Here is a 15,518-nt window from a genome sequence, read left to right as displayed (position 1 = left end):
ATATCTTTATAAATTGTATCCTACGTTTTTCTGTACAAGCTATATTATTGTTAAGTTTCATTCAAATCCACTCAGCAATTCAACGTGAAGGAGTAACAAACATCCATTCGAACTTACAAACTCGCGTTTAACATTAGCAGGATTCCAATACACATATACTACAGATCTTAAACTATAAACAACAACACGGATTGAAATACAAATATACATATAATATAAATAATACTCGAAACAAATCCAAAACTCTCATTTCACCATACATTTCACAGTGATTAAAACATTTCCTCGCTACCCACATTTCATAAGATGACAACGAAGCAAACTTTTATACTTAATCATCGCATTTGACAACAAAACGCTTACAACAATCGTAAATTATCTTCTTGATGTATTTATGAATCAAGTTTTAACGGAATGGCTTTTAAAGACTGTCTTAAGGACTTTATTAATATACTCTGAAAGCATGTAAATACTTGGAAAGTAATATCTATATCTATACTAATATATAAAGCTGAAGAGTTTGTTTGTTTGTTTGAACGCGCTAATCTCAGGAACTACTTGTCCAAATTGAAAAAATCTTTATGTGTTGAATAGACCATTCTTCGAGGCAGGCTTTAGGCTATAAACCATCACGCTGCGACTAATAGGAGCGAAGATACAATGGAAAATGTGAAAATACCGGGCAGGTATAAATCATAACTTATATCTTCTACCCACGGGGACGAAGTCGCGGGCAACAGCTAGTCTGTTATATATAGTAAAGAAGTATTAAGATGCAATATTTGTAAAATTTCACAATACACACTTTTCTAATAATAACTTTATAATTTATTTTATAACGGTTTAGTCAAGCTTATTCAACGAGATAGCCCGACTAGTTTCGAGACCGACTGGAGAACTTCATCATGAGTTGACGCGGCTGTGGGATCGCAAATGCGAAACTAGTCGGGATATCCCTGTAAATACGCGTGAATAAGCCGATATTAAATTAGTAGACATTAATTAGAAAAGTTGCAGATTTTTGCGACTGATCATTGTTATTGCGCTTTCAGTGTTTATAAACAAAATAAGTAACTACCAAATAAAGCGATGGACTTGAGTATTGACAAGTGATCGTTTCAAAATTGCGGCAGCTTTTTGGGCAAATGTATCAATATACTAGCTGTTGCCCCCCACTTCGTCCGCGTGGTTAGAAGATATAAGTTAGGAATTTTTGAACGGATGCCCTCGAAGGTGACCATTTTTCCCCGTTTTCGCCACATTTTCCTTTGCATCTTCGCACCTATTAGTTGCAACGTGATGTTATATAGTCTTAAACCTTCCCCGATGAATGGTCTATTGAACACAAAAAGAATTTTTCAATTTGACCTAGAAGTTTCTGAGATTAGCGCGTTCAAACAAACAAACTCTTCAGCTTAGTATAGAAGTATAGATTATAATGAACAAAATTACGACCTAGTTTCTCTGAACTAGATCGTAATTTACAATTGAAAGAACGCTAATGATAATCCCCTGAAAGAAAATTCCCTGTATTTTATGTGATGATTATTTAAAGTAACGTATAGCTACATTAAATAAGTATTTATGTTCAAAGTTATCATCGCAGGTGAACATACAACACAACTTCAGGAATAGCTGAGCAAGTTTTGTTATTTCAAGTAATTAATAAGTTTGGGGCACAACGCCTGCAATCCAGTTTCTTATAATTCAGACTTTATTCCGAACTTAGTTTGAATGGGCCAGCCCTTACTAAATAAAACTGAGTTATACATTTAAAATCAGTTGCATTCTCTGAAAAGCCGCTCGTCGACCCTACTGTCTACTTGCCGATAACTACATACTTATGCTGTACAACGAATCAATTACAATTATACGAACAGTTTAACTTAAAGGCTAACTTCTAAAAAAATACAGTAATGTGGTTGTTTACAATCATAACAAAGTAATTATTGGAAGCAACCAACAGATTAATGAAAAAGTATTTTGATCGGTTTTGACATAAACGTTTCTCCATTACTAAGACCTTAACTCGACTATTACATACAAATATAAAAAAAAACTTTACATATATATATTCTAAACTTATCTTAATACGTTATTTTCTATAGTAAATCACGAACGCGTACATTTCTCCGCACAGCGTTGTTGAAACCTTCTTGGTACTGGTAGAACACACTGCTTGATGATATCACGTCGGCCACCGGGTCTGTGCATGACAAAGTGAATAATGCAATTCAATGACTTATCAGCAAAAATAGGCAAATTAAAAAAAAAGATTTTTGTCTTATTTTGGAATTAAAATTTTCTAAACGACAATTGAAATAAATGTTAATTCGATGGTGTTTTTGGTGGAACTCCTTTAGACATGTAGCTCTACAAACCGATCAGCTAACTGTCATGTTTGATAGACGGACAACTAATTAACAACAGTTAAAAATAAAAATAAAAGTATATAAACCACTTCTGTTATCGCAGGAGTGCTGGCAGTGATATCTTATAGGATCAGCAGCTCATTTTAGATCTTATTTCGTACCTTGTTGTTTTACTAATTATTTTTTCATAAAATAATGTTTGGAAAATAATAGTTTTCAACATTTATGTAATGCTAATATTCGCCTACGAAACCAGTCTAGCATAGTCCAGACATACCCTCATTATTAAGTGAAGGTATTCTAATATAAGAGTACACAGCACAGCGGGGAGGCTGGAGACAATAGCGGTATCCGCCGCAGGTAATTACGACGCCGCCTCCCCGCTTATTACATGTACGAGTAACCGTCTATGTATGGGCGACTGTAATTAAAATGTGTGTAGGTTTTTTTAAGGGGCGTGGTTTTCAATGAGTTTTAAAAGAGTGAGTTACAGAACTAAGACTAAATTGCCTGACATAAGATAGGTAGTAGTGGATCTAAGAGAATAAGTAAATGAATCAAAGTTAAGTCGGTTTTGGACAATTTATCTTAGAAATGTCATCAATTAAATATTTATTAAATACTAGCATATGTGTTAATTCTGGGTGCTTGTCAGCTTCATACTAAACTTGGACAAATTTTAATCTATGTAAGCATGAAATGGTAAAAACCATACAGACGAATGCTTGTATAATAGGCCTCAAATATTTCATTCAGACGGCAGAAAACAGTTTTATTCTCCTTATTACGTAAAAATAACCTATATGACATCCACTCCATCACTTACGTGGACATGCCATTTTTTGAGAAACAAAAACATTGATACAATTCTTTCACCAACATTAAAAACCAAACTAAATTACTTAATTAAGAATAAAACCTAGACATCGACTAAGTAGTTAATGCCTAGAAATTAGTAATAGTAGTAGAAATAATTAGGAATACGAGACGGAGACCACAGACGACGCTTAAGACGGCGGCGGTGTATTTGTTCATAATTACTGTGTCTAGACAACGCCCACCGACTAATTAAAGTTTATGTAACTATATATATAAATATATAAGTGTGTGACGTTTGTTGATGTCAACTTATATACATTTGGAAACGATAAGGTGTTTAAAATGTGGTATAAGATCCACTTTAAATTGTTTGCTAAAGGGATATATAGGCTGTTACATTAAACTTTGAAATTATTTGGAAATTTCTTATATTTAATCTCTTGTACCAAAAAGTAAATTTTATTGCATATTTACAATTTGCAACAAGAATATCAGTATCCGTCTGCAACATTTTTTCAAAAGGAAACCGTTTGTCTTACGTTTTTAAATATGTCCTATACAACGCACCAAAATAAACCCATCAAATAAAAAAAAAGGAAATAAAAAAAATAAAATACCTTTTTCACAAATTTCACACAACCCAAAATCCATAAAATTAATACTATCGGATTCAATAACCATAGCAAAAACGTAATACCAAACTAATTAGTAACAATGAACACAGCTTTGCTCCGGTTAGCATTGTCGGAGATTTAACAAGCGCGTTCAAATCAAACAGCCGCGCCGAGTCGATCCCACGCCTCGCTGGGCACACACTGAACAATTAATTTATATAGTACCTCATTATAAGTTGCTGTGCTGTACCGACAGACGATTATGTTATAGTTAAATGACAAAGTTTAAGATATAGAAATTAAATTCATGTGTGTTGAAAGTACAGAACAATTTTTCGTGTCGTATTTTTTTCAGTACATTACAAAATACTGAATTCTTATTTTCAAAAAGTAGGTAATGGTTTATATATATTTCATATTCAATCACATTTTTGATTGCTCTATATTGGTAGAGAAAAAAATACGTAACCTTACATCATATTTATCCAAAATATCTTAGGAATAAAATCCTAAAGACCGAATTGATAAAATCTATTTAAACCCCAGGCAAACATTTAACGATTATTTAAGGAAAAGAAGTTAACATCTCGACAATAAATCGTAGCAAGTTGTAAACCGTAGCAGATTCCGTAGCAAAGTCTACGGATGCACGTAGACTTCGTAGCGCTTACAATGAATTAAATACGAAGTTAGCTTTAAGTTATTTTTCTTGCGGAAAATAAGGAAAAGAAACAAATGGCTTGTTTATTTTATTGCAAGCTCTTTTAAGTATTTTGCTTAGCTGGAAAGTTCATATTACACGACGCAGTAATATTATTGATACGAAAATTGCACGAAAGTAAAACATAGTTTCAAACATTAAATCTATTAAAATATCATCACATCGTCTAAAACTCAAACCGTCTATCCATTTTAAAGGCAAATTTGAATAATGTAAAATCAAATTCACCGACGGTACTCAGTTGGAGAAACAATAATATAGCTTTAGGGAGGTCTCCGGCGAATTTCAGCTCAATCCCATTAGAAATCGCGTTGAGATTATTAAACAGTCACCTTAACGAGAATTGTGACGGCGGGGGAATAAGGGGGAGAGCGGGGCAGGGGGAGGGGGATAAAGATGATCCTACTTTAGGATGAATACACAATGGCTCGCCTTTTAAAATCCGATTTGAATTGTATCTGAAAATGATTTATTTATTTAGAAAGATTTGTGTTAAGGATATTCTAGGTTCTAGGTGAAAAATAGGACTGGAATACATCGATAAAGTTTTAAAATAGTAAACAGGAATCATTACTTTACAAGTTAAACTTACTTTAACAGTTTATGCACATTGATGTTATTGACTTACATTTAATCGTGATTCTATTTTTCCACTAAATACTCTAATGAGAAACCTAGGCTTCATTTTCAGTAAACAAAAAGTTTCCCCAATCAACATAAAACAAGAATTGAATATCCAAAAACCAAACCAAATGATCATAACCCCCAAATGTACCACCCCCTTAAACCAACTAAACTGAGAAATTCTCAATCTATTAAAATTTTCCCATCAGAACGAAATTACAGTTATTAATATCAAAATGTCAGAGAATCGGTAAGCTTGTTACATTTGGGTTCAGGTGGTCGGATGTTCGCGTGTCTACCAAACGAATATTAACAACCCTTTAGAGATGGGTTGTAATTGAAAATAATAGAGCCAACGTATGATTAACGTTATGTGATCAGGCGCCTGGACTATGTGGGACGTTCGTTATGACGTATTAAATGGGTAGAGCTGTTTTCGAGTTGGTTTGCTGTACTTGGGTGGTGTGATGTGAAATTAGGATTGTTAGGAACATTAATGCTTTTTGTAGATTTGGAATATTATTATTAAACATTGTTTAGTAGTATCTACGTCATTATATTGTTTTTTATTGATTGTAATATGTTTGTGGGCATAAAAATCGTAAACAAAAGTTTGTGTGTGTGTATTTACCTATTACGCTTTAAAGAAAAGACAAATTAAGAAATGCTATGAAATAATCTAACATGGATTATTTACAACATAGGATTTTTCAGTAACCGACGATTTTCAAGCGTTCATGACCGACGGTGAAACCAGTAGAAGCTAGTCGTAGCAAAAAATGCCGACGGCGGAATCACTTGTGACACATTATTCTCTTAATTTATATGTTGGTTAAACAGACAAATACTCACCATTTCGTTGCACTTGTGACAGAGGAACAATTCGTCCGAAAAAGTCTTTATGTACCTGTAACAAATATTGTGCTTTAAAAAAGTATATTATACCAATCTCTACTAATGTAATTATGAAAAAAGGATTTTAGGTTTAAAAAATATCAAATCTTTGTAATGTATATTTATATACACTACAAAATTTATTTATTTCTTTATTCATCATCACTATCCTTACAGGAACTCCCGAATTCAATAGTGTGGCCACAATTTCAGTTTTATTGTTTCTTTCGCATATTTTGTACATCGCTATTTTTGTGAAAAATAATATACAGCTTATAATATATTAAGATCCAAGCTTAGACGCGGCAGGTGTATCCACCACATAAGCTCCACAATATAACGAAAGTTGCCACAAAAGTAATTGTAACGGCACTTAGGCAGGCTTTCTTTGTCTGACGGCACGTTAACAGGCGTCGTTACCCGAGCCTCTTCAGGCACAATTAAAAAAATAAAACTGCATTTGTTGAGATGTCACTCTCTCCAGCACTTCCAATTAGAGACAACAATGCGATAGTTTGCGATTATAGGCTTTATTATCAGATATATATATATATATATTATGTTATAGGTGAAATGCAGTTGCTCTCGTAATTTTCATATTTTTTATAGAGACACAATCAAAAACCTTATTAAGTCTTTTCCCAATCCATGTTGGGGCAGTTTTACTTCGAATGCTTATCATGCAATGGATCATATCAAATACTAATATGCATCTTTCCATGACACCGAACTAAGATTATTCAATAAATGGTTTGAAGGAAATAAATGATAGTCGATTAAAATAAAACGAGTTTTTACATGAAAAGAGTATGACTCTTGTTATATGTGCAGCTTAAGTTCGTGAGCAAGAAAGGCGTCAGTTTCCGCGTTAGTGAGAGACGAGTGTTGTTAACACGGCGACGTCGTTAACGAGCTGCGTGCGATGCGACCGAGTCGACCTACACGATGATACGTCATTATCTTTGTTCTTAGAACTGTTGCTAGGTAGACAAAAATGAAGATTTAAATATAATACAGAATCTGTCAATAATACTACAAAAAATAATGTTATAAGTGAGTGTAGCAAGTACTACATGTTGTTACATGGTTGGATGCAAGAAAACTGTGGATCGATAGACTTCGTAGCTCCTGGCGTAGCGCTACGAACACTCGTAGCAAGTTGTCGTAGCTTTTACAATTGGATGTAGTGAAAATAAACGAATAAGTGATTACATTGGTTCGAAAAAAAGTGTATATTTTAATGAAACATTGAATAAACTATACTCCAAAACAATTAAGTCATCGTATAAATAAAGAATGTGATACATATTTACGATATACACAATATTGTAACAAATAGGAAGCATCAATAGCAAACCAATTACTAGTTTATTTCAGCGAGTCGTAGTGAAACTATTGACAATAACACCAGATGCGGCCATCGCCATAGGCAAGGCTTTAAGTCAAAAGCGGTAGTCTTCACCAGACCATCTCGAAAAAATAAAATAACCTAAAACTAACCAGAATTTGAATGACACAGCATTAGAAATTAAATGACAAATAAAATAAAAAGTTAAACTCTAAAGCAAATTTATAATACTGTTTCATTTCATATTACAAAATAAAGAATATTTTAAAACTTTGATACAGTAGACAATCAAAACAGTAGCCCTCCAATAAATCAAGAAAGAAAAGCATCAGAAAATATATTCTTAGACAACATTGCTCTAAAACGCTAATTCCTTTTCCCTCGCACCGCATCCTAACTTCGTTCCCGTGCAATATTTCCGATTACGCGGCGGGCGCGCGGCTCGACGCGGCTCGGCGGCGGTAAATCGCGCCGCGGCACCGCATAAACACAATTTCGCACTCATAAAAGTTACCGGTGTCACCTTATACGTTATACGTCGCGCTTTACCCGCAGATGTGCCGATATTGTCAATTACTGTTCAGTGGCTGAAGGGTACATTGTTTTCATGACTTGATATCGTTTTGATAGGTTCGGGATTTTTTTTACAATAGGGGCTGCAGGAAAGTTTATTTTAAGGGTTGCTTACTTACTTTTATAACTCACTGATACATGTTATAAAATGATAAGAAGAAAACTTGATACTAAAAATGCTTGTAAACAAATCTAACTGATGTAGGTATTCAAACCATACAAGCTTACGTAATAATATATGTAAGACAGAACCATTTATATACCTCCCAAGAACTCGGGACTCCGCAAAACGAATGTCCGCACGAAACAAATTTAAAAATCCATTCTCCTATCAAATATTTATCGCAAACATGCGATATTTCACGTAGTAGATAACATTTTTCCGCTCGGCTGCACCCTGTGGGGATGGCGGGGGGGAGGTGTGCGGGGCGCGGGGAGGGGTCCTGGTATCAATGCCCCGCCCCGCCGCAAACAATACAATCAGAGCCAATCTGCCGCGCAAATAGGAAAATAGAGTGCGCGCCAACACAGGGCCGCCTCGGGCTACCGCCAGACGTGCACTGGGCCCTAGCCATGGAGACGCGAGCGTGATTCAATGGAACAGGGTAACTTAGTTGCACCTTAATCAGGGAATCGAAAATTTCGTTACTTTGGAAAATTGATGAAGTCGCCTATCAATCAGTCGAATCCATATCGGGTTACGTAGATTTTTGCGTTATGATGATTCAATTTGATACGTCTACATACTTTGGGTTTGCAAGTTATTTAGTTACAAAGGCTTATATTATGTCTAATTTTATCATGTGAAAACTGAAACCTGATGAAAGACCATCATGGTCATCCTTCCATTCTTTCAACCTTTCTTCATATTGTTTAATGAAGATACCATTGTTTGCTGACCGAATGTTTGACTGACACGCAAAAAATCATTAACCGTTCTATTAACATCACTTATAAATAAAAATACATAAATTGCAGTTTGCCTTCAGCATCTAATATAATGGCTGGAACCTTCAGCATGTTCGGCGACTGCAGACTTCGTTGAGCGGCGGTGTATTATATTTTATTTCATTATATTAGGTTTGACCAACCACAGATCCTCGCTAAAGAATCCAAATTCTTACCTAGGATGTTTCGCGAGGCTATTGAGATTAAAAAACACCCTAATTTCAATAGAGAAGATGGCTGGAAGATATCACCTACTTGGGATCCAATAATAAACTCAAGGCCAAACCCAAGAGCAGCGCTGCAAGACATCAAGACACAGTGAGCTCATACTGCGTAGGTCGGACCACAAATAATTAATTAAAATATGAAGGTAGAACGAGCAACATCTTCTGTCAAGACGAACGCCATCTCAGTCTGCCCGTGACCATGATACCTGCAAAGGTTTCGAAACGTCGGGAACTAAAATCTAAAATTAAACCGCGATAAAATCCGTAAAAGTAGTTTCATTTCAATGTCTAACATTCGCGTAAACCTAAGAAACCACATTTTCTTTTTTTCAGATAGTAAAAACTATTCAAAAACGGCACTCCATCCCTGTAGGATCTTAAGCAGCGATCGTCTCCGCTCGGATTCCGTTCACAATCCGCGCAATTTTCCGCCGGTCATTTCTCATTGTTTCGAGTCCCGGGGCCCCACCCCGATACTTATTTGTTCTGTATCGTAAATAGAGCGCGGATAGCTGTGGAACTTGTCTTTACGATACGACGCGAGATGGGAAAGAGTTTGTGCGGCTTTATCTTATGATTGCTTGTTAGATTGCGATACTCAAGTTTACTGTTTATTTTTTGGGTGTTTTTTGTAACACTTTTAGATGTTATGCATTGTTGTATTTGAATATGATTGCCTGGGTATTGGTGATTTGTGAAATTGGTGACAATATACAACTAGAAATGACAACTAGAAAGAAAAACTGATTTTAAATGAAAATCATTTAACCAACTTGAGCGTTCTACATTTTGTTCATACTATTTAAACTGATACCTATGACCTAGTATACGACTAACACAAAAAACAAACAATATATCGAATTGCCGATCATGTAGCTATCAAAACTGCTCCCATTTACGAAGGCTTATTATTGTACCGCTATAACGCGATACATAGCAGCCTAATATTTCACGTTACGATATATATTTATGTACAAATTGCCCATTTATTTGGTAATGCCGGCCATACATCGTCGGGCAACGCTAACCTATTCGATATTTATTTAATGGCACACATAAACGAGAGTCGATACGAAACTACGTTATGTGGTGGGAGATGTTTAGTTTTCTTACAAGATACTTTAATGATTTAGTTAAGTATTTTCAGTAGGTACAAGTGATTTATACTGACAAGAGTTATATTGAACAATTGTGGTAAAAATATATGCTGTTTAAAAAATCTCGTTTTTGTAAGTCGATAATTTATAAACTACCATAATGCATTAATTAGTCCGGGGTACCATATCCTATATTATTTTAAACTTACACCAACAAATCAGAATAGAAAAGAGAGCTCTGAAATTGTTGGCAGACATTAGGGAAAAAACAATAAATTTCTGCCCTACTAAGTTTCAAAATCACAAAAACCAATTCTCAAACCATATCTCCAAAATACGAAATCTTACGCTGAACCCTATAATAGCTCACATAACATTCTCTTTGTTCTAAGAAAAGCCTTATTGATATTGTTACAATAGTTTTATTTAGTGGGAGGACAATAAGGCAGTTGTCAGAAGGAATAAATAGCCTTTATCATAAAGTATTCAGGGAGCCGCCAGCACGGGGAACAGATACTACTTTATTCTCCTCTTTAAACGTATTTGGTTTTTAAATGATCGTGTTTTATTTTTATAGTGTGTGCTACCTTATTTCAATATGTATAATAGATTTTTATATTGCGGTTTTTAGTTGTTATATTAAAAAAGGTTGTGTTTTAAGTTATTGCATAGGTTCCTACAGTTATGTATTGATATTTTCATAAACGGTTTCGTTTTCATTGTGAAAAAATGATTTGATTGCTTAAATAAATATCATCAACATAATTATTAACTGAATACAGTCCACTGCTGAAAAAAGCCTCTTAAAAAGCCCGAAATAAATAAATGTATCGATTATAAAAAAAATGAAACGTTTCGTTCCAAAGTTTTTCTTACAACTTTTAAACAACATTTACCATTAATCAACAGATTATTTCGTAAAATCGAACACAGCTAAACCTATATCGAAATACCAATTATTTTTTAACACTTTTAAGACAAATTTACCTTTAAAAAACGGCTCTACCAAAAACTACGGTAACTTAATACATAATAAACGATGGCAAGGCAATGCTCTCACACAAATTACATTCAGCGGCGAACGATTTGTTAAAGTTAAACGCAAATTATATCGATACTCTACGGGGACCGTGATCGATCGACCTATCACTGTCAATAACATGGATTAAGACGTGTTACGCGTTCAGGTAGATTTATATAACGTAATTGGAATTTAAAATAAAACGAGGGGTATTGTTTTCATTTTTGCTGAAGGTCCGTTTTTTTTATACAAATAATTTTGTTGTGAAATATAATTTGGGTAGTGTGATATCATTCTTGAAAACTTGACGTTTTATATTTGAATCCTACTAATATTATAAACGTGAAAGTTTGTAAGAATGGATGGATGTTCGTTACTCTTTCACGCGAAAACCACTGTACATATTTTGGACATTTGTAACATAGAAAGTTAATAACCTAGATTATTACATAGGATAGTAATTTCTCGTTTTTATGTTTTGTGTCATCATTTTCTATTTGTAACTGGCGAAGCCGCTGGCAACAGCTAGTATGTCTATGTATCCAAGAGTTTCCATATTTATTGACAAAAAAGTAACCACAATTTAAGCCTAAGAACCTACTTATAACAGAAAAATATTTTGTATCCTTTTTTGTACCTAGTCATTTCTAAACTGAATAAAACGAAGCGACACAACTCCATATCCAGCTCTATGGAACATAAACAACTAAAAACCATCTTAAAATTGACCACCAACACAAAACATCAATTTACGCTGAAAGAAGAACCTATGAAACAGTGTGTACAATCTAAAACGCATCGGAATTAACCCTTTACATGCGTCGAGCGAGTAGCTCGCGGGCTGGCGGAGTGAAAGCTATGGGGCCGCATGTGACCTCAGCGGAAACTGGGTGATTCAACGAGAAAAAAAAAGCTATAATAGGATATGACAAAAAAAAAACAGTTTATTTCATCAGATATATTTACAAAAAATATAAGGGGCGTATTTTTTTTCTTTTTCCTTTAGTATCCTTATCTACTTTTAAGTGATGTGATAAAATGGAAAATACGTATTCAATATTTTTTGCAGATATCTATTATTAGATTGAGTCAAATACCTTATAGCAGAAACCATCATAATAATACCAGCTAGTGCGCCTGTAGTTACTTGTCGCACTGTGACATCACACTGGGCACAGGCCTCTTCCCTTATACACAAGGTTAAAACACAGAGGCTAGCTTACTGCGATTTCAGATTCTAATACTTGGATTCCAGGTTTTTCACGATGTTTTCCTTCTCTGTTTGTAAGGAATAAAAACCTCACCGAATTGTTTACGTAGCTGAGGTGATTAAATGTTTCAGCACTATGTTGTATATCAAAAAGCACAGAATTGTAAAAGGTGATTTAAAAAAATTAAAGTCCATTTCTTAACTGCACAATTAACAACGTAATAGTAGTTATACGTTCCTCATAGATTGTTACTCTTTTCTAGAGAATCCCAGCTTCATGGAGGCAGGTCCGCAAATTGTTTGCCTTAATCAGATAGGGCCCGGCAATGCCCCGCAATATGCCATATGTTGACACAGCTCACAAAAGATGATTACCGCACAGCTTTACACAAATGTTAAGCTTTTCATCGCAGTTTACTTTTAGCCCGAGGTTAGTGTTTGTTTAAGGGGCGTTAATAGTGAAGAGGTATGTTGGGGCTTTTGGCTCAAAGAGTAAATAAGTCTTCATTTTTATGATTTCGTAATTTACTTGTAGTAAAAGTATATCAGCTTATATGTTCCAGTATTAATGACGAATTAGGTAACTATAATTGTAGTGCTTGAAATAATTAAAAAAACTCTAATAATAAGATTCATTACGAAGACATATTTGAGTATACAGCGTACACAACACTCACACAATCAAAACCCGAAAAAAAATCGAAACGAACACTTCAGCAGCCAAATTTTACTAATAAAATATTCAAATTACTTTACCAAAAAAGAAACCGAGTAACAATGTTGGCTCAGGCTCAGACACAACGGGATAAAGCCAATAAAACCGTTTATTATCCGCTCACCCCACTCGTGAATACATTTGTGTTCTTAATGGTCGTTTAACGGGTGTCAGTAGCGCGTATCCGAACGGGTGCGACTTTGCGGCGCCAAAAAAAAAATAAAGGCCTCAGGCAACGCATATGGCATCCACTTCTCCAATTTTGAAAATTATACGCGTGTTTAAATTTTGGAACCGCATTATTTGAGCCTATTTGCCGCGTTCGGTAATCGGACTAGGGTTTAGTGACAAGATTAGTTACAATAATAGAGTGGGGGCGTTGGGAAATCGAGATTGTAATCCTTGTAATGCGGAGTGAAATGAAAATTACTGTGTTATTTATGGTTCTGTTGAATAATGAAGGAAGTGAGGCAGATCAATAAGCGCGGGTTCTGAGCAGGAAAGTAAATTAAATGAGGAAAATAAATAAGCTGAAAATAAACTAAATTGTAAAGATTTGAAAACAAGAGTCTGAATTTAGAAAACTATAAAACTATCTAGGTTTTATTTTCTATTACGCGGTGTTCTAGATCATGGTCTGTTGTATAAATTCTCTATGACATCAAAGTTGTCTCTTTTTCCTCTCAATAAAATTCGATTATAACTGGATCGCTTTGGCTGATTTCACTTCACAATATTCATTAATTAAGCTTATGAAGTATTTCCATCCTATATCATAACAACGCTGTTGGATTTAGCAATGCCTTGTAAGATAAGTCTTAAGAAAATGACATATTAATATTAACCAACAATACCAATTTTACTTATTTATTTTACAGTCGATTCTAATAATACAACGCACGTGATTAAACACACTCCGGTTATATGTTTAACATTTATTCTTCATCAGGATAATTCAAAACTTCATTTAAGAAAGATATAAGGTATTCTATATAAAAAAAATCTATGGCATTCAATTATGATCAGGGTCTTTTTAAAAGGCGTCTATCCATACTTTAAATAACCAACACTAAATCATCGCAACTCATTGTCAAGCACTTGCCAATTACATCTGCAAACAATATTCCTTACACTAATAAAGTCCCATCACAGTGGGAGCGAGGCAATCATTAGCGTTACGATTGCATCGCGGCAGGGCACCACCGCCCTCGCCGGGCGCGTTACATTATATTACAATCATTTGAATTTTGAAAACGAACGCCCACCCTTAAGGGCAATTAGTCGTGCACATTGTCGCCGCTGTAATTGTGATTGTAATGTAGATGGGAAAAAAAACAGAGTATCGTGTTTATTAAGTGATGTTTTTTTTTATAATAGTTCATAAAATGAGTGTTTTCTTTATGAATGCATTATATGCTGGGTTTTGTCTGTAATTGCTTTGAGGTTAAAAATAAGCAGGGTGTCTGCACTAGTGAAAGTTCTTTATTGCTAGAATAGCCTTTAAATAAGAGATTTTCTTTCGAATTCGATAAAATTATAAACCCTTATAGTTTTAATTTCTTAAGGCTTGTTCTAATTTGGTAGATTTACAAATAGTTGCTAATACAAGTTAAAGCAAGCTTAAATTCAATAGCCTGACATTTCTCCATAAAACTCTCTAAGCCTTAAAAATACATACAGAATATTCACAAAACACGACCGCAAAATTGCGAATTGCGAAAAACTGCAATAAAAAGAATATCATAGCAATCTTTCCGCGCGGTCTAAATAACTGACTACACAAGTACACAGTGCAATACGGCATTGATGCAATTTCCCTGACAAAGGGGTTGCCAGCGTAAAAACTAGCTAACAAGCGGTGGCGCGGTGCGCCCGCGGCGGTCTAATTCACAATTTGCCGCGGCGGCCCGCGCTCCCCGAACGCGTTCTAAATTCAAATTTTCCAACGTGTTGCCAGCCGCAAATGAATTCGGTCGAAAAAGTAAATTGTGTTCAAATATTACATGCTTTGGGAAAATGTAGTTTAGGCATTTTATTATGTGTTTTAGAATTGGGTTCAATCAATCAGTATATTGTTGTTTAGGTTATACGATTAGATTAACTTTTATTGGAATACATACTCCGTTTTACATTTAATTATATCGTCATATCTTTTTAATTGAAGTCATACCCTAAACCAAAAGAAAGGCATATACCAAACGCCATAACAGACTGTAGAAAAATTTCAATTTTCAACTTACATACCAGCCAACCCAATAAGTTAAAACCAAAAAAAAACAATAGAAAATTCATAGAAAACCTTATCAATATAAATGTAATAAATAATTGGAATCAC

At 34.6% G+C, this 15,518-nt stretch overlaps 1 protein-coding gene across 1 annotated transcript in view; it reads right to left on the bottom strand.

The window, feature by feature from the left end:
• Positions 1 to 1,386: 1,386 nt before the first annotated feature.
• LOC113499165 (chromosome transmission fidelity protein 18 homolog) overlaps positions 1,387 to 15,518 on the bottom strand; it is a 31,304-nt gene continuing 17,172 nt past the window's right edge. Inside the window, exons 15-16 of the mRNA XM_026879521.1 lie at positions 6,003 to 6,057; positions 1,387 to 2,206 (exon numbers count right to left, since the gene is read on the bottom strand). Of these exons, the coding sequence (XP_026735322.1) occupies positions 2,103 to 2,206; positions 6,003 to 6,057 (159 nt within the window). The 3' untranslated portion in view covers positions 1,387 to 2,102. The remainder of the gene's footprint in view (positions 2,207 to 6,002; positions 6,058 to 15,518) is intronic.

Source organism: Trichoplusia ni, chromosome 1 (assembly GCF_003590095.1).
Source record: "Trichoplusia ni isolate ovarian cell line Hi5 chromosome 1, tn1, whole genome shotgun sequence".
Lineage (NCBI taxonomy): Eukaryota > Metazoa > Arthropoda > Insecta > Lepidoptera > Noctuidae > Trichoplusia > Trichoplusia ni.
Note: the sequence above shows the minus strand (reverse complement) of the source record. Positions and strands in the feature narration are given on the sequence as shown.